The 19,277-nt window shown below is 45.0% G+C and overlaps 2 protein-coding genes and 1 non-coding gene across 6 annotated transcripts in view; 2 read left to right on the top strand and 1 right to left on the bottom strand.

Moving 5' to 3' along the window:
* Positions 1-9,411, top strand: part of Usp39 (ubiquitin specific peptidase 39) — a 31,444-nt gene extending 22,033 nt beyond the window's left edge. For both annotated transcript variants that reach the window (XM_031382168.1, XM_031382167.1), the window contains exons 10-13: positions 2,342-2,484; positions 6,267-6,402; positions 8,467-8,553; positions 8,962-9,411. In XM_031382168.1, coding sequence (XP_031238028.1) covers positions 2,342-2,484; positions 6,267-6,402; positions 8,467-8,553; positions 8,962-9,009 — 414 coding nt within the window. In that variant the 3' untranslated portion in view covers positions 9,010-9,411. The remainder of the gene's footprint in view (positions 1-2,341; positions 2,485-6,266; positions 6,403-8,466; positions 8,554-8,961) is intronic.
* LOC116100221 lies at positions 1,257-1,420 on the top strand. Its single transcript, XR_004122542.1, has one exon. It is a non-coding gene; the product is annotated as a U1 spliceosomal RNA (small nuclear RNA).
* A 6,375-nt stretch (positions 9,412-15,786) lies between the features above and the next one.
* Sftpb (surfactant protein B) overlaps positions 15,787-19,277 on the bottom strand; it is an 8,723-nt gene continuing 5,232 nt past the window's right edge. For 2 of the 3 annotated variants that reach the window (XM_031380877.1, XM_031380880.1), the window contains exons 8-10: positions 18,910-19,070; positions 16,318-16,398; positions 15,787-15,849 (exon numbers count right to left, since the gene is read on the bottom strand). In XM_031380877.1, the coding sequence (XP_031236737.1) occupies positions 15,787-15,849; positions 16,318-16,398; positions 18,910-19,070 (305 nt within the window). The remainder of the gene's footprint in view (positions 15,850-16,317; positions 16,399-18,909; positions 19,071-19,277) is intronic. The other variant, XM_031380879.1, reaches the window with a different exon arrangement.

The following is a 19,277-nucleotide window of genomic DNA, read 5'->3' as shown; positions in this document are numbered from 1 at the left end:
TTTTTGTTAATAATATGGGTGCTTTACCCATAAGGAGCAAGTTGTTAGCAGTATTAGAAGTGATGACCCTGGTCTGTTGGGAAGCTCTCTCCTGGGATGGGAGGGGACCCTGTTCTCTCTGCCACCCTTTGCAGCAGTGTTTCTCTCTGGCTGAGCTGGAGGGCCAGTCTAGATACCATACCTGTGTTTTTCTTTCCAAGTCAGTCTGTTTTATTTTACTAACGTTTTAGAGGAAGCTCCAAACACCTTCCTTTGTAAACACTTGTCCATTTTGTAGATGCCCTTCTAATGACTCTGCTGTTTGGAAGAGAAAGAGCCTGTAGTCCCTCACTAGCAGAGTCAGAAGGGAGTCTCTCATTTGCTGTTTGTAAGGTCATTGTCCAGATGGTTTTGAAGTAGGCAGATTCTAAATTTTTTTTGTTTTGTTTTGTTTTGTTTTGTTTTGTTTTGTTTCGAGACAGGGTTTCTCTGTGTAGCCCTGGCTGTCCTGGAACTCACTCTGTAGACCAGGTTGGCCTCGAATTCAGAAATCCACCTGCCTCTGCCTCCAAGTGCTGGGATTAAAGGCGTGTGCCACCACTGCCCAGCCAGATTCTAATTTTTAATGAGTATTTTGTTGAGTGTTAGGGAGATGACTCAGCAGGTAAGAGCACTTACCATGTAAGCCTGGAGAGCCGAGTTGAGTACCTGCAGCCTACAGTAGAAAGAGAGAACAGACTCCTGAGAATTGTCCTCTGGCCTCCAGAAGTGAACTGTAGCATGGACACTCGCCTTCACGAAACATCTCTCTCTCTCTCTAACACATGGACATGCTCACACGCATGCATGTACATGTAATAAAGTGAAAACATTTTCTATTTTCTTGGGCAACTTGTGGATCTCTGGAGAGGTCTGTTTTCATCCCTTCAGAACTCAGTCAGTTCCTAGGAAAGCCTTCTCTGGTTATGATTAGTCTTTCACTCCTGTTTATTTTATTTTATTTTATTTTGGTTTTTCGAGACAGGGTTTCTCTGTATAGCTCTGGCTGTCCCGGAACTCATTTTGTAGACCAAGCTGGCCTCGAACTCAGAAATCCACCTACCTCTGCCTCCCAAATGGATTAAAGGCATGTGCCACCACTGCCTGGCTTCACTCCTGTCTCTTAACTAAACGTGAGCTTAGTTTTTTGCCATACTAAGGTTTGACCTTGGCCTCTTGTATGCTAGGTAAGTGCTCTACTGAGCTTTATCCTCAGACAAGGATAAAAATTTGTATTAAGAAAAAGTAGGCAGGGGAGACACCATGATCAGGAGGGTGGTTTTCCCAGGGCGAGGCTCATCCATTGCACTTGGGGTGTGCTGACCCCTGCGATTTCCCCAAATGCGGGAAACTCGACTGCATAATTTGTGGTAGTGGGGGACTGCATTCGTGCTTTCCCCTGGCAAAAAAAGAAAAAAAAAAGAAAGAAAAAAAAGAAAGAAAAAGTATTCACAGTGCTGGAAAGATGGTTCAGAGATTAAGAGTGTTGTTCTTGTAAGAACCTAGGTTCAATTTCCAGCTCCCACGTGGTGCCTTTGACCATCTGTAACTCCAGTTCAGGGGAGCTGGCTCCCTCTTCTGGCATCTATGGGCACACGTGGTTCACAGACAAAATACCCATACACATAAAAGGAAAAGCAGAGCGAAGCACCTCAGTGTTCACCAGCTTTACATTCCTTAGCCTAGCCCTGTGCCCTGGCCCTTCCCTTTCTCCTTGGGCTGTGCAGAGTGAGTGTACAGGATATGTGACCCACTAGACTACGTACACAAGCCAGGAGATTTTTTTCTCAGATGTGCACTTTGGTTTGAGATACGTCACTTCCTCCTGTGTGCTGAGCACAGGGGTTTCCATAGAGCTACACCCGCAGCCCAGGTTTTTAATGCCGGAAGGGTGTGAGAAGTTAACAGCACCTCCTTTGGAATACTGATGGTGCTTCACAGCTGCTAAGTTAAAACATTTTTCTCCATTTTGAGTAAAGAAGATCTGTATGGTGGAAATTGAGCTTTTAACTGACTTTTTCATTAGATAGTTGTGTTTGCCTGAGCCCACACCGCTGTGATACTAGTTTCAGTAGTGTGATCATAGAGTAACTGACACAGCCCGTTGTCGAGGTGTCTTACTGAGTGTTTGCCACACTGCTAATCTTAGCCTCTCTTGTGATTTCTGAGACTGAGTATCTTTTGAAGTCTAGGTGTGATGCAGTTATGTTTAAAAACCAGAACAAGGGTCAAGCCCCCATTCTAGTACCTCCTGAGTGCTGGTGCCTGTTCTAGTAAGTACCCCCTGAGTGCTGGCACTGATGACATCAAATTGTCTTTGTAGGAATACAAGACTTATAAGGAGAACTTCCTGAAGCGCTTCCAGCTCACCAAGCTGCCTCCGTATCTAATCTTTTGCATCAAGAGATTTACTAAGAACAACTTCTTTGTGGAGAAGAATCCAACAATTGTCAACTTCCCTATCACGTGTGTATCACTCTGCCTCACTGTGCTGGGGTCCCCACACATCTTTCTTTTTGAGACAGGGTTTTAGGTAGCTCAGACTGTCCTTGAACTTGACAAATGATCTTGAACTCCTGAAACTCTTGCTTCAGCCTCCCAGATCTGCAGCTACCACAACTGGCCAGGAGCTTGGACGTCCTTCCATGTTGTTTCTTTTAGACTGACTTAATTGGGGATTGCAAGAACCTACATCATAGACATGAGGGGCTTGCTAGAAGGATGTATATATTTCAGGGTCCCTAAAGGTGGATGCTTCCCTAGATCCAGCCATTTATTAATTTGTTTGTTTGCTTATTTGAGATTCACTGGCTTTGAAGTCACTGTAATCTAAGATGACCTTGGACCTTTGGTTCTACTGCCTCCTGCTTTTCTAGTTCTGTAATTACAAGCATGTGGAAGCACACTGTCATAAATTACAAATTTTAATATGGGACTTTTTAATTTACCCTACAGTTGAGTTCTCAGACTTTTGAAGGAGTCAGAAATATACTAGATGGCTTTAGTTGGCTGCCTTCTAATTCAGAAAGACAAAAGACCTCACTAGGATAGATCATTGGTTTTCAGTTCTGAAGAGCCAATGTTTTTAATTTAAAAATTTTATGTGTATGGATATTTTACATACATATATGTCTATATCATATGCATGCCTGGTACTCACAGAGGCCAGAAGAGGTCGTTAAATTCCCTGTAACTGTAGTTGTAGATACTTGGGATGCCCCCATATGGATTCTAGGAATCAATCATATTCTTCTGGAAGAACAGCTAGTTACCCTAACTGCTGAGCCATCTCTCAAGCTCCAAGAGGCAGTGTTTACATAACCTGAAGAAGTTCTCCGAGAATGTGGAAAAACCTCATAGCAGTCTGACAGTGAATGTGTGTTAGCATGTGGGTGTTGAGGTTGGAGGAAGGGCAGTGTCTAAGACCGACTGTTAGAGAGAAGGCTTTGCATGAGCCTATGATGTTCAACTCAGGAATGTCTAGGATATGTTCAGCTTTCTAGTGACAGAGAAGTTGTACATTTTTGTCTGTATAACAAAGCAGTTGGTACAGTAGTAGACAGGTGCTTCCCTCTTTGATTCTTTTCCTCCCATTTCCTCTCCCTTTTCTTAAACCACCAGGATTGCCAGTTTTTCCCTTTGGAAATATTTTCAGCTCTGAGTTCTTTGTAGTGTAAAGTGTTCAGGCTGGGGCATGGCTTAGTGGCAAAGTGTACTCTGGGCTGTGAGACTGAGATTGCAGGAGCCCTGAGGCTCCTTCCACATATGCTTTCCTCCCTGAGCATCTGTGGTAGTAGGTAGTGGAGAGAGCCAGTCTTGGGAATCCTCTCCTTAATTACTAGAAACTGAACCAGGCATCTTGGATGCTGGGCACACATTATATCACTGAGCTTTAGCTGAATTTTATCTAAATTCTTTTCCTAAAATTTGGAAGCAGGATCTTGCTATGAAACTCAGGTCTGGTCTTTGCTGAACTTGTGAATCCCTGGCTTAGCCTCCTCAACCTGGGATTTTAAATGTGGCGGTTGTCATGTAGGAGAATTTCTTAATGAGGAATACAAAAGAATTTTCTTTTTTAAAGAGAATATACAACTTTTTTGTTTGTTTTGTTGTTGTTTTTTTTGTTGTTGTTGTTGTTTTGTTTTGTTTTGAGACAGGGTTTCTCTGTGTAGTCCTGGCTGTCCTGGAACTCCGTAGACCAGGCTGGCCTCAAACTCAGAAATCCACCTGCCTCTGCCTCCCAAGTGCTGGGATTAAAGGCGTGTGCCATCACTGCCTGTCTATATTCTATAATTTTTAAAATTTATGTGTATGAATGTCTTACCTGTGTGTGTGTCTTTTTACTGTATAAATGTATATAGCCCATGGAGGTCAGAAGAGGGCACTGCATCCTCTGGAACTGGAGTTACAGATGGTTGTGAACCATGTAGATGTAGAGAAATGAACCTGGGTCCTCTGAGCCATCTCTCCAGCTCCTCCTTTGCCCACACCTTTCTTCCTGTTCTTTGCTACTAGCCTATTTGCATGACAAGTAGAACAAAGTAAGGAACCCAGAAGCCACCTGTCTGTTGTCTTTAGTGGACTCCAGGAGCACTGTCTTTCAAATCCCATCAGTCAGGATGTATGACAGAGCTAGTCTCTTTTGAGTTACCACCATCACCAGTGTGCTCCTGAGAGGGAAGAACGCTTCAGCTCCGAGGGGGCCACTGGGCGGGCAGATGGGGCTGTTGCTGATGGGGCTTCTTACCCTGCTAGCTTTTCTTGTGGGCCTGGAGTATGTTGATCTTCATTTGTGCATCTGGGAGTTGTGAATTGAGTAGCTTGACCTTTGGACAGCTTGCTCCAGAGAAGTTAGAAAACAGGAGATCTGTTCTTCGAATAGGACTCAACAACGTCTTTATTAAAGGAGTTACTACATTTTCTTTATTTTGTTTATAGGTATGCACTCACACCTGCATGGGTGTTTGTGAGCCTTGCCACATATGTGGGAAACTGAGGATGACTTATAGGATAGGATTAATTTTTCTTCTTCCACTGTATGGATCCCAGGGATCAAACACTTTATCAGTAGATTCATTTCCTAATTGTTTTTAAAAACTTTTATTGAGATAGGGTCTCTACATTGCTTTTTCTGGATTTCAATATGTAGGCCAGGCTGACTTTGAACTCACAAAGCTCCTTCTGCCTCTTCCTCCTGAGGAATTGAAGGTGTATGTCTGGCTTAGGCTTATTTTACATCATTACAAGTAACACAGCTCACATAGGTAGCAGAGGTATGAAAGGGGAGTTTGTTTATTCAAGGCTCCTAGACTAGAAAACCAACACTGAAGAAAGAAATGGATCCAGAGAGTATATATCACTTTATGTATGTGAGTGTGTTTGTACACTGAATATGTGTCTTGTGCCCTTGAAAAGCAGAAGATGGCTTTGAGAGACCTTCCATAAAAAATAAGGAAGAGAGAACCTGAGGAAGACACCGTGTGTTGATCTCACCTCTATAGGCATTCATATTCATCTGCATGTGCATACAGGAACATACACCACACATACAAAGAACAGAAGGCAGCCAGCTCTCTGGACCCATTTTTTTCTTCAGTGCTGGTTTCCTAGTCTAGAAGCCTTAAATAAAGTCCCATTTCATACCTCGGCTACTTATGTGAGCTGTGTTTCTTAAAATGATTTTGCCTCTGACTTCACTGAATGAAAATGAAAGAAGTAAGGTCCCTGAAAATGAAAAGGCTGATGGCTTGCCTAGTTTTCAGATTAGGTGGTTACAGTGGTGGCATAGCATGTGGTCAGTCTTCTTCTTGCAGGGCACCTAAGGGCAAAGGGCAGGTGCTGCCTGAATCCTGGAGCTGCAAGGTGGACTCCCAGGTAGGCCGGTGGTCAGCCTCCTGCTGCCTCAGCTCATTACTCTCAGGGCAGGCAGTGGAGTCACATTCCTTGTGTAACCTGCTTAAATTCACAGCTGTCATGTGACAGCCAAGATTTCTATTCAAATCCAGGTGAGCAGAGCATGCATTTTTGGCTCCTAGACATTCTTCTAAAGGGTGTTTTCCTGAGATAAGTAGTTGCTGTTGGAAAATGTAAATTCAACTCACTGGAACTTTTTGGGCACTGCAGACCTTCTCAGAACTAGGCTAGGACCCTAAAGTAACAGTTAATAGCTCTGTGGTTCATTTGTTCATGTTATGGGTCATGTTTCTAACTTCACAGCCATGGTCTGACTTATTTATTTTTATCTCCAGAAATGTGGATCTGAGAGAATACTTATCTGAAGAAGTCCAAGCAGTCCACAAGAACACTACCTATGATCTCATTGCCAACATCGTGCATGATGGCAAGCCTTCTGAGGGCTCCTACAGGATCCATGTGCTTCATCATGTGAGTGCCCCCTGACTGGCATGGCACAGAGCTGCAAAATACTGTTGTTCCTGTGGTGACTTTGAGTTAGTTACGTACTAGAGGCGATAGCTTTAGTTTTGTGTTACTGTTAGATATTCCTTGAAGCTTTCTGAAGTCCTGATTGCTGGGCCTGCCCTAGCACAGTTACAGTAGACATTGGTTGTCAGCTGGAGTAGAGGCCAGGGATGCAGCCACAGATCCCACAGTGCTGTTACACGCTTACCTAAATCCAACAGTGATCCCAGTTATTAGGAAACTCTGCTTTAGAGTATGTGCATGTATAATGAAGTGTTAGGTGTTCTGAAGTTCTCCTGGAGATTCTGATATCCAGCCAGGGTTGAGAACCTTTATTTGGAGTCAGAGCCCCACCAGCCAGAGTGGGCTTCTCAGCCCAGCAGCAGTGGTACTCAGGGCATCTCAGGGCTCCTTAGAATGGCAGAGTCCCAGCCCTTGGGACACTTCATTATTTAAGGAGACCCTTTGATGTGTTTGAAATTAACATTTGAGAAGCTTTGGTTTAGAGACTCTTGCTTTTGTCTGTCATTGCTTTTGAGACTAGGTCTCACATTGTAGCCCAGGCTGGCTGAGAACTTGAGGCAGTTCCACCCTCAGCTTTCTAGGTACTAGGATCACAGGCATTACTACCATGCCTAGCTGAGCTAAAACATTTTAAGAGTGTACCTAAGCTGAAAATAAAAGCATCCATGGGATATATTTACAAACACAGGATTTAGTGTAGGTTGTTTTAACTTGGTTAATGTCTCTAGGATTAGTGGTTTACTGTCCTTAAAGTGTAGCTCTCACACATGAAGAAACCTAGGTTTAATGTTTGAGGACTTAACTTGAAGCCAGTAACATTGGGATTTGTGGTGAGATACTTGCCCTCAAAGCCTGTGTTCTTAACTAATCTTAGAGCCAGAAAAAGACTTGCTTATGTGGACCTGCACTTTCTCTGTTGCTCCTACAGTTTGTTTTTTTGTTTGTTTGTTTGTTTTGTTTTTTCGGGACAAGGTTTCTCTGTATATCCCTGCCTGTCCTGGAACTCATTCTGTAGACCAGGCTGGCCTCAAACTCAGAAACCTGCCTGCCTCTGCCTCCCAAGTGCTGGGATTAAAGGCATGTGCTACCACTGCCCAGCGCCCCTACATTTTGAACTTTAAGAGTATCTGTAGTAAATGCAACATCTGAAACCTTTCATCACAGCTTTTTCATTTGTTAGATGTTTGGTAGGTGTCTGCATTAATCCAGAAACCTTTCCCAAGCTTGTTCATACAACATGCTGTGAGGTAGTTTGGCCATGTTGGCATCACTGGTTTGCAGGCCAGGGCAAACAGTGTAGGTGATGGTTAGTGTCCACCAAGATGCCTACTTCATTCATTGTTGCTTTCTCTGGGGTGAGAGTATGGGAGGACGAGAATGTCTACTTTTAGGTTCTTAGCAGCTAGCTTCATGTACTTTTTTAGGAGTTTGTTTGATTTACCTTTTTTTTTTTTTTTGGACAGGAAAAAAGACATTAGAGATTAGAAGGCTTTTCTTTTTCCTCTTGAGTGGCCACCTAAATTCCTTTTCAGAAGGGTAGAAATGGGTCTGAGGATTTAGCTCAAGTGATAGGGCATCCAGTATGCACAAAACCTTAGACTTGATTCCAGACACTACATAAACTGGGTGTGGTGACATACATTTATAATGCCTGCACTCCTGAGGTAGAAGCAGGTGAATCAGAAGTTGAAGGCCCTCCCTCCTTGCCTAAAGAGAAAATCTGATGCTAGACTAGGTTATGTGACGACACCCTTACATACAAACACACAAAGGACAGGAAGGAAAGCAAAATGTTTGGGACTTCATTGTACTTCAAAGACTCCTCCACAGGAATTGAGATTGCCTGAACTGTTCATTGATTCAGGTCTAGCCAAGGTTACGAACCATCCTCATGATTCTTGTTGATGTTTAGTGGCCATTCTGATGTTTCTGACTCTTGCCTGTGATCATTTTTAACCTCTGATTTTGGAGAGCCGTTAACCCAGCTCTTAATGTTTTGTGCAGGGGACTGGCAAGTGGTATGAATTGCAAGACCTCCAGGTGACTGACATTCTGCCTCAGATGATCACATTGTCTGAGGCGTACATTCAGGTGGGTGTGGGCCAATGCAGAAAGTGGAACTGCTGTAGTCTTGCTTGCAGGGCCGGGTGCTTTGAGTGTAAGGGGATCAGATAAAGAAGTGTGCTTGTGGCTTTGTGAGTTTAACAGAGATCTGTAACTCTAGTTCTAAGAGATCCAAAGCTGTCTTCTGACCTTTGTGCACACCAGCATGCACATACATACATGCAGGTGAAACACATTGAGTAGTAAATAAATCTGAACAAGGATGGAAGAAAAGTCAAGGGTGGGTGGGAAATGAAAATGGAATGGAAGGACGGTTGTGGGAGGTGCAGATCCTTAGAGACTGCCATGTGTATCAGTGCCGTGCTGTTTGCTGTCTGCACAGAATAGTTACTTGATGCTAACTCACTGAAGAGATCATCTTTCTATTTCTGACAGATTTGGAAGAGGCGGGATAATGATGAAACCAACCAGCAGGGGGCTTGAATGCCTTGGGGTTTTACTCCCAAGGGCTATGGCTGAAGATGATAAATAAAAATACTGAAGCTGTAGCTGAACACGGACTGACTGTAAGATTCCTGCCCCAGCCCTGTTTTTGTGGATTCTGGCTGCATCATCATGAAGGAGCTTGTCTGCCCTGGTGTCCTGAGCTGTCTGTCTCCGGCTGTTCTCTGCAGCACTTTGCATCAGCAGACAGAACTATTACAGATGGATGCCTTGCTACATTTGAATTGCTACTGTTCCATAGAAACATCAGGTCTTGAGACTCTAGGAATAGGCATGAAGTCAGCAGCACCCTTCTCTCATAGGTAGTGGTTTACCTATACTTCCCTTCATCTCCTCGTGGGACATTTGGGATGGATTAAATATCCTCCTGTTTTTAAACCAGGCTCTTGTTTTATATACCTTGTTGAGGCTTGTTAAGAGTTTTGTTTTCATGCCCTGCAGTGGTGGCGCACGCCTATAATCCCAGCACTTGGGAGGCAAAGGCAGGTGGATTTCTGAGTTCAAGGCCAGTCTGGTCTACACAGGGAAACCCTGTCTCGCCGGGCGTGGTGGCACACGCCTTTAATCCCAGCACTTGGGAGGCAGAGGCAGGCGGATTTCTGAGTTCGAGGCCAGCCTGGTCTACAGAGTGAGTTCTAGGACAGCCAGGGCTATACAGAGAAACCCTGTCTCAAAAAAAAAAAAAAAAAAAAAAAAAAAAAAAAAAAAAAAAAAAAAGAAACCCTGTCTCAAAAAACAAAAACAAACAAACAAACAAAAGTTTTGTTTTCCTTCTTAACTTTATATATTCCTGTCTGTAGTCTAACAGCTTGTGGGCACCATCCTTGTCTCTTCCTGTCAGCTTGTGGGTAGTATGTCATTTGGAGTGTATTTGTCTCTCAGTGACAAAATATCTGGCAAAAAATGATAGGTTATTGTGCCTACCCAGAAGGCTGGCAGTGGGTGATTTGGGACTGCGGTACCCCCCTCCACGCCCCCAGAAGGCAGAGAAGTGGAAGAACTAGAAAGCCCTGCTCCGCAGCATTGCAGCTTGAACAGGTCTCAGCCAGGCTGATGGGAATCCCAAGGCAGGGGCTGACTGTCAAAGGAATTGGGCAGAAATGGCTTCTGTCAAGCTCAGTCACTGAGCAGTAACCTGGAGGGTTTGAGGCCTTGGGTCTGAGATGTAGGTAAGCTGGCATGCCGATGGGCAGGAGGCAGCTGATTATAGCAGCTCTCTTCTTTTTTTCTTTTCTCTTTTTTTTAATTTTAGAGACAGGATGTTGCTATGTCCCTGTCTGACCTCTAGCTTAGCATCCTCCTATCTTTAATTGTGTAAGAGTGCTGGGATTACAGGCCACCATTCCCCCTTCAGTAGATTCAGTTGACCAGGGATAGCTCAGCAGGTAAAGAAGGCACATGCCACCAAGCCTGATGACCGAAGTTCAGCCTCTGGTTCCACATGGTAGAAAGAGAGGACCGACTTGTGTAGATTCTCTGACCTCCACATGTGCACTGTGGCACACTCAGGCCCCACTCCCACAGTAAATAAAAGTAATTGAGAACATTTTAAAACCTGTGATTAGTAATGATGACAAACACCTGCAGGTATTGACTTGGGAAGGCTGGGGCTGGGAATGGAGCTCAGTGGAGAACACTTGCCCATCAGCACCAGGCCATGTGCTCTGCCCAAAGTGCTGGGAAAAGAGATTAAAAATAAAAGCTGGGAGCTGCTGAGATAGCTCAGCTGGTAAAATGCCCACCTTACAGCATTCAGTCCCCCAAACTCATGAACAGAAGAAAGAGAAAGCCAGCATGGCATGACTGCTTGTAATAAAGCAACAGGAAAACAGGCAGACCCCTGGGGCTTGCTGGGCTAGTGAGGGACTCTGTCTCAAAGGCAATGCGAACAACACATGAGGAATGACAATGACTTTCTTCTCTGGCTTCTATATGCACAAACACCCATAAACATGCAGACTACCCATACAGGTGTACACAAATGTGCACATACACGTAGTAAACACATTGGAGTACATACACAAAGCTGGGTGTGATGGCACATGTCTGTAATCCTAGCACTTGGGAGGCAGAGGCAAGGGGACCATGAGTTAAGGTTTTTTTGTGTATACCATAAGACCCTGTTTCAAAAACCAAACAGAAATACTGGGTTACTGGGTTGTTTGGGGCTTTTGGTGCTGAGGACTTGAATCCAGGTACTTGTGTTAGGCAAATGCTCTGCACTTGTACATACCCAGTCCTAGAGAAGTAGAGAGGAGCAATAGACATTACAGAACAATGGGTAAGGTCCATCTTCATCCTCCTACCCAGTAAATCTGCTGTGTATTTGTAGGTATGTGTACATAAATGGCTTTGAATAGTATGTAATCAATATAATAAAACTTTGTGTTTGACCTGGAGAGATGGCTCAGTGGTTTAAAGTTGCTTAATGGCTTAGCAGTTAATGGCTGTTCTTCCAGAGGACCTAGGTTCAAATCCTATCACCCACTTGGTAGCTCACAACCATCTATAACTTCAGACCAAAGGCTCCGATGACCTCTTCTGGCCTTTGTGGGCAACAGACACACATGATACACATTCATACAGAAAAAAAAATGTCCATACAAAATAATTAAAACAGTTTTAAAAATGGGTTGTGATGATAGCTTAAAATTTAGTCACCATGGGCCATAGATGAAATTGTATTTCTCAGTGAATGAGAAATACAATAATACTAAATAATACAGTTTTCTTTCTTTCTTCCTTTCTTTCTTTCTTTCTTTCTTTCTTTCTTTCTTTCTTTTTTTTTTTTTTTTTTTTTTGGTTTTTCGAGACAAGGTTTCTCCGTGTAGCCCTGGCTGTCCTGGAACTCACTCTGTAAACCAGGCTGGCCTCAAACTCAGAAATCCTCCTGCCTCTGCCTCCCAAGTGCAGGAATTAAAGGCATGCACCACCACTGCCCAGCATATTAGGGTTCTCTAGAGAAACAGAACCATTATGTGTGTGTATAATCTATCTGTAAACCCATACATATACATACACATACATACATACCTGTATATGTTCATTAGATTGTCTTACACAATAAATGGACTGTTTAGGCAGTCCAACAATGCTGTCTGCATCCTAAAGAGTCTGAACCCTGAACCCTGTGGCTGATTAGTCCATGAGAGTAGATGCTTCAGTAGTCCCAGTCTGGCACTGAAGGCTTAGAGGATTTCTGAAGAGCTGCTGGTCTTCAGTCCCACATTGGAAGCCTAAAAGGTTCCTATGCCTGTGAAGGATGGTGGTAGCTGTAGCAGCAGAAATGGAGTTGATGCATTTACAAGCCAGGAGTAAAAGCAGTCAGCAAAAATCGCTCAGATTTCTCCTCAAACTTTTCATCCTCCTGTTTGTCTGGGACACACTATTACTCTCTCCTTGCCTTCAAGCTTTGGCTCATTTACCCTCTTTCCCTCAGTTACCTGAGTGGTGGTGTGAAAACAGCGACTTTCAAGACAATAGTCTGTACACTTACAAAATATCTATTGTAAAGTTCAAGTCTACAGGCACTGCTGTCTCAGAGCAGGCTGAGCAGAAAGCTTGCACTGGTGCTTAGGTGGTGGGGGTGGAGCCAGGCAAAGGGTCTGGAGGGGCAGAGAAAGCACCGAGCACTGTCAGAACACCTAAGGAGTTACGGGGCCCTCTTCAGACTGATGGATGAGATTGTATGTAGTGGGTCTATTTCTGTTTGTAGTTTCTAGATTTTCTATAACAAATGTAGTTTTTTGTAATTAGAAATATGACAAAAGTTTTTTAGCTATACATATAAAGGGACATGTCTGACATTTAGATCTTTAATACTAGAGATGGATTTACTTGCTTTTTTAAGAGATTTGTTTGTTTTATGTGTATGAATATTTTGCCTGCAAGTACCAGGTGCTTCCTGGTGTCCATGGAGGTCAGAAAAGGACATGGGATCCTTGGAAACCATGGTGGTGAGCCATCATGGGTGTTTGGAGTCAAACTCCGGTCCTCTGCAAGATAAAAGTGCTCCAAGCTGCTGAGCAGTCTCTCCAGCCCCACGTTTGCTTATTTTGATGTTTTGGTACGTTCAGCTTAAGAAGTAAGCTTGTGGGGAGAGAGTAGGCAGCAGGAGGGAGACCATGCTGGAAGCCAAGATTAGGGAGTAGATGTGGACCTTTGTAAGGCAGAAAGAGAGGTGGCCTCGCCCTGCTGACATCAGGCCAGGACTGTGACTCCTGCCACCCCTCAAAAGACTGTGTTTTCTTATTCTGCACAAGGGAACAGGACTTTATTAGCTCTTGACTCAGGCATTGTGTTAGACGGGGAATGGTCCTCGGAATGCACAGTCCTGGATGACCTTAGATCATTGTGGCAGATGTGGATTCACCCTCTGGATTGTAAGCTTACGTAAAGACAAGAGAATCTGTCCCCTCTTTCCATGCTCACTTGTTTTCAGTGCTGGGATAAATCCCAGGGTCTAGAGCATGCTAAAATAGTACTCTATCACTGAACTATCTATCCCCTCAGCTCTAGAAACTGTTTATCTCAACAGAACATCTCTAATATGGAACCATAGTGACCAGAGTATGTGTTGCTCAGCCTCACCCAGGTCAGGGATTTTCTGACTTAAGAAAAATTGATTATTATCATTATTTGTAAGAATATAACAGGAGTGGGGTCACATGTGCCATGGTGTAAGTATGGGAGGTCAGGGGATAATGTGGGAGTCACCTCTCCCACAACCAGGGATCAACTTCAGATTATCAGGCTTGTGCAGACCCAGGCGCTGAGCCACGTCACTGGCCTAGTTTCCTGGTTTTTATATTTGTGTGTGTGTGTGTGTGTGTGTGTGTGTGTGTTTGTATGTGAGGGGCAAATGTGGAGGTCAAAGGACAACTAGAAGTTGGTTCTCTCCTACCACGTGGGTGCTGGGGATCAGCCTTGGTGGCAAGCACCTTTACTCACTGAAGCATCTCACAAGCCCTTCCTGATTTTTAAATTCTCTCCTGAGAAAGTACAAGTTGAAGATTTCATATCTCTTCCTTTCCCCCCTCCCTTCATCCTTCCTTCCTTTCCGTTTCTTAACTTTTTTCTTTCCTTCTTCCTTTTTTGTCTTTTACTTCTTTGTTCCTTTTCTGTGTCTTTTCTTTCCTCTCCTGTCTTGTCTGTCTTCCTTTTCTTCCCTCCCTCTCTCCCTTCTTTTCTTCTTTCTCCTTTTCTCTTTCACTGTATCCTTACCAGCCTCAAGCACTCACAGCCCTCTCTCTGTGGTCTTCCGAGAGCTGAGGTTGTAGGCAAGAGCCACCACACTATCTTTAAGCGGTTTTTCTTTTTAGTACTGGGGATCTAACCCAGGTTTCTTGCTTGCTAGGAAAGTGCCCTGCCACTGAGCCTCGCCCACAGCCCTTAGAATAATACTCCATGTTCCCATTTTTTATTCTTCTGAAGTTTGAATTTCATAGAAGTGTTAGCAAGGGGTTGGTGTGGCTACACCCAGCTTCTACCCACTGTCTCGTTGGAGCCATGACAGCTCCTTCTCAGCTCCTGGGGGCTGTGGGAGCTATGGGAGCTGGTGGGGGTGAAGGCTTCCAGAGGACTTGGGCCTGCCGTGCCTCATCACTGGAGGAGCCAGAAACCAGCTGTGGTTAGAGCTGGGACATACAGGCTGACACAGGGCTGAGGGTGCAGGCTGAGGCTTATGGTCCTCTGGTACAGGTTGCTGTGGGGAAAGAAATAGGAGCATTAGGGTGGGAGGTAAGGTCTTTTTCAAGGAGAGTAGCTGCTGATGGGGGTGGGGGTCACTGTCACTGTGATGGTGACAGTTCAGAAGTGCCAGATTCGCTTCATTGGGCTACTTGCAGCTACACTGGTGATATATCAAGTGGAGGCTGTGCATTTTGTCTGGGGACCTATTGACTGTTGGTGGAAGAGTTGGGACCAGAGCTCAGGACCGTCTCTCATGATTCCTTCTTCAGCAGACAAGGCCTGGAGCCCTGGGAGCTAGAAAAAGGTGACTCCTTGATTGCCTCCCTTACTTCAGGCATCCAGATGGACTTGGGGGGGGCACATTAAATTGGCCCCTGAGGGACTTACTGAGTTGAAGTGCCCCTCTGCTCACAGTGGCTGTGACAGTGATGGGGTCCTTCCTCACATTAGAAGTGGTGAGCCAGCTGCGCACACCAGCAGAGTCCGGTCACAGGCACTCACTGAATTTCACAAATCAGAACAAATGGATAAATGACTACCCAGTGAGTGTGGGCTTTAAGTACATTGTGACCTGGGCCAGATTACTGTCAGGGTCACTTGAGAGACTACTGTTGCTCTTCGACCCCCATGTCATTTCCTGACTCTGATGTTGGAGCTACTTGTGGCTTAGAAAACAGGGAGCCTGGGGAGGGTGAGGTCAGGTGACCATGATGCTGCTGGCATCTGAGGGAGAGACAGCTAAGACAGTGAAGTGTGACTTCCTCCGAGGTCTAAGAAATGTTGGCCCTTGCCTGAACATGGAGTATCTTTAAGGTCAGGCAGCTCAGATGTGATGAGGCCTTAGATAGAAACTGTAGAGGGCTGGATGGGGTGAGGAAAGCAGGAAGTGACAATGTGACAATAGGTCCAAAAGAGTGCCTTTTTCCTGATGGAACCGCTGGAGACCCTGAGGAACCTGGAGCAGTACCCGGAGAAGGGGACAGGATGACTTTCTGTTCCCAAACCTTAGCAAGCAAAGACCCATCCCTCTCCCCAGGGGGCTGGACTCACCTGGAGACCAAGTTCTCAGAGGTGTGGGGCTTGGAAGCATTGCAGAGGGCTGGCCGGGGCCTCACAGACTCCAAGGGCCTGTTGGAGACAGGTTGAGGCCTCAGCTTTCTACTTCTAATTCTCAGGGGTATGGAGACAACTCTCACTTTACCTGCTGCCTAGTGATGTGACCTTCAGGACCCCTTGTGCTACTCCCCAACCATGGACCTCTGGGAGTTAAAGATGAAGAGGTGGGACCCTCTCCCCCAATCTTATACTGCCACTGAGCGCAAACTGATCACTGAACACACCACATTCCAATAAGGAGCATCATACCACAGCCCCCAGCTGCCCATCCCATCATGGACTTGCCCCCTCCCACTCTCTCAGAATGCGTTCCTTGCTGCTCTGAGACCAAAGCCTCTTCTATGGGTACACTTAGTTCTGGGCTTCTGAACCCTAGGCTTCCTGGATCCAAGAGATGGGGCTCCTGAGAATCATGGACCAAGAAGGGTGGGGCTGTGGGAGCAGAGGGGACTTCTGGAACTAGCTGAAGTGTGGGCATACCTGGCAGGTGATGTGGGCATCCTGGCTCCTAGGCACCAGGGCCAGCAGCTGGGGCATGTGCTGTTCCACAAACTGTTCACACTGAGGAAAGACAGACACAGTATGTAGGCCCATCTACGAAAGGACTTATCATGCAGACCCGGCATTCTGCCTCAGTCAGCCACTATTATTCCTTCTGACTGTGGGTTCATGTTTTTCCATCTGTGCCTGGCTGACCATTAAAGACTCAACCAAAGGACTGGAGAGATGGGTCAGTGGTTAGGTACTTGCTGCTCTTTTGGAGGACAGCTCATAACCATCCTTAACTCCAGTTCCAGGGAATCTGATGGCCTCTTCTGACCTCCCTGGGCACTGCACACACATGATGCCCATACATACATATACTCAAAACACATTCAAATAAAATAAGTCTTTAAAAAAAGGACTCTACTTAAGTTTGACTGGCTGAAACAGGTTTCTTTGGGGGAAGCCAGGGTATTGGAACTGGAGCTGGCTTGCCGCACAGCATCATCTCATGTTTGCCTAGCATGCATGAAACCTTTAGTTTAAACTTCCAGAACTACATGAAACTAAGCAGAGTGGTACATGCCTGTAGTCTCAATACAAAGGAGGTGGAAGCTGGATCAGAAGTTCAAGATCAGTTTAAGTTACATAGGACCATCTCTAAAGAAAATTCCACTGTAGTGAGGGAATTTATCATAGGCTTACAGAACTATCTATTCAGTTCTTTGTTGTTGTTGTTGATTTCCTTTTGGTTTTATAAGACAGGGTTTCTCTGTGTAACCCTGGCTGACCTGGAACTCACAGTGTAGACCAGGCTAGCTTCCCGAGGGCTGGAACTAAAGGTGTGTACCACCACAGCCTGGCTTTAAAATTAGGTTTGTGTGTATGTGTGTGTATGTGTGTGTGTATGAGTGTGTGTGTGTGTGTATGTGTATGTGTGTGTATGTGTGTGTATATGTGTGTATATGTGTGCGTATATGTGTGTGTGAGTGTGTGTATATGTGTGTATGAGTGTGTGTGTATGTGTGTGTGTATATGTGTGTGTATGTATGTGTATGTGTATGTATATGTGTGTATATGTATATGTGTGTATGTGTGTGTGTATGTGTATGAGTGTGTGTATGTGTGTGTATGTGTGTATGAGTGTGTGTGTATGTGTGTGTATGTTTGTGTATGAGTGTGTGTATGTGTGTGTGTGTATTGAGTGTATGTGTGTGTATGTGTGTATGAGTGTGTGTATGTGTGTGTATGTTTGTGTATGAGTGTGTGTATGTGTGTATGTGTGTGTGTATTGAGTGTATGTGTGTGTATGTGTGTGTGTATTGAGTGTATGTGTGTGTATGTGTGTGTGTATTGAGTGTATGTGTGTATGTGTGAGTGTGTGTATGTGTGTGTTTATATGTATGAGTGTGTGTGTATGTGTGTGTATGTTTGTGTATGAGTGTGTGTATGTGTGTGTATGTGTGTGTATGAGTGTGTGTATGTGTGTGTATGTGTGTGTATGTGTGTGTATGTGTATGAGTGTGTGTGTGTATGTGTGTGTATGTTTGTGTATGAGTGTGTGTGTATTGAGTGTATGTGTGTGTATGTGTATGAGTGTGTGTATGTGTGTATGTGTGTGTATATGTGTATGAGTGTGTGTGTATGTTTGTGTATGAGTGTGTGTGTGTGTATGTGTGTGTGTATTGAGTGTATGTGTGTGTGTGTGTGTATTGAGTGTATGTGTGTGTGTGTGTGTATTGAGTGTATGTGTGTGTGTGTGTGTGTGTATTGAGTGTATGTGTGTGTGTGTGTGTGTGTGTGTGTGTGTGTGTGTGTGTTCATTCAGAAGGAGTTTACAGGTGTTGATTCTCTCCATTTACCATATGCATCGCAGGAATCAAACATGGTTGTCTGGCCTTGTGGCAGTGGCAGTGAGCCACCTTACCCAATCCATCTCCTGTTTCCTCATGCTCTTTCTTATCTCTGTCTCCTTTCACCAGACAGGGACTCATGTAGCCCAGGCTGACCCTGAACTCATTATTTATATAGCTGAGGCTGGCTTTGAACTCCCATTTCTCCTTCCTCAGCCTTTCAAATGCTAGAATTACAGGCTAGTACTATCGTACCAGCTTTAGCCCTCTCCTGCAGGAGGACTTCTACAAGTTGAGTTAAAGAGTGAGCAGGGTGGGGCAGAACAGGATCCTGGGAAAAGGCCAAGTTCTTTTTCTGCTCCAGCTGGCCCTTGCTTTCCTGGTGCCTGCTAGGTACTGTCAAATGCTACCCATCATGGGGGTAACATGACACACCAGAGGAACAGTGTGGCAAACACACCACTGAGTGAAACCAAGAAGGGACAGTATGACCCTTCTCTGCTGGGACTAACAGGACTTTTCTTGTGCTTAGCCCATGAAAAAAGCCTGCTGATGCTCCACAGTCCATGATGTCTCCTAGCCAGTTACAGCTGGGACAATCCCATCACTGTCTGAACCACATCCTGTGTACCTGTCCAGGAACCAGCCAACATCATGTGTGTCTCTGACTCCAAAGTTTCTTCTGGCTCAGCCCCATCACACACATGTCACAAGTCTGACTCATGTGCCCACATACCTTTTGCCTGTCTAGCCAGAAGCGAAGGCAGGCCTGGTGCATTGCCTGTGGCATAGCCTGTTCACTGGTGTTCCAGGCCTGGTTGATCACAGATTTGCAGAAATGGCACTCAGTGTTGTGTAGTGGCCATTCTTCTATCAGAGGCTCCACAGCTGGGAGGGCTAAAGAAAAAGTAGTTAGAATTGTCCAGCAAGCTGGGTATGGAGGTGCATACCTTGTCATGCCAGCATTTGAGAGGCTGAGGCAGGAGGATTGCACCAAGCTTGAGGCCAACCTGTGCTATGTAATAAGACTCTGTTTTATATGAACTAACTAGTACCCTCAGAGCTCCCAGGGTCTCAACCACCAACCAAGGACTGCACATGGAG

This window comes from Mastomys coucha, unplaced genomic scaffold (genome assembly GCF_008632895.1).
Source record: "Mastomys coucha isolate ucsf_1 unplaced genomic scaffold, UCSF_Mcou_1 pScaffold20, whole genome shotgun sequence".
NCBI classification, from domain to species: Eukaryota; Metazoa; Chordata; class Mammalia; order Rodentia; family Muridae; genus Mastomys; species Mastomys coucha.
This window is presented reverse-complemented; position numbering and strand designations above follow the sequence as displayed.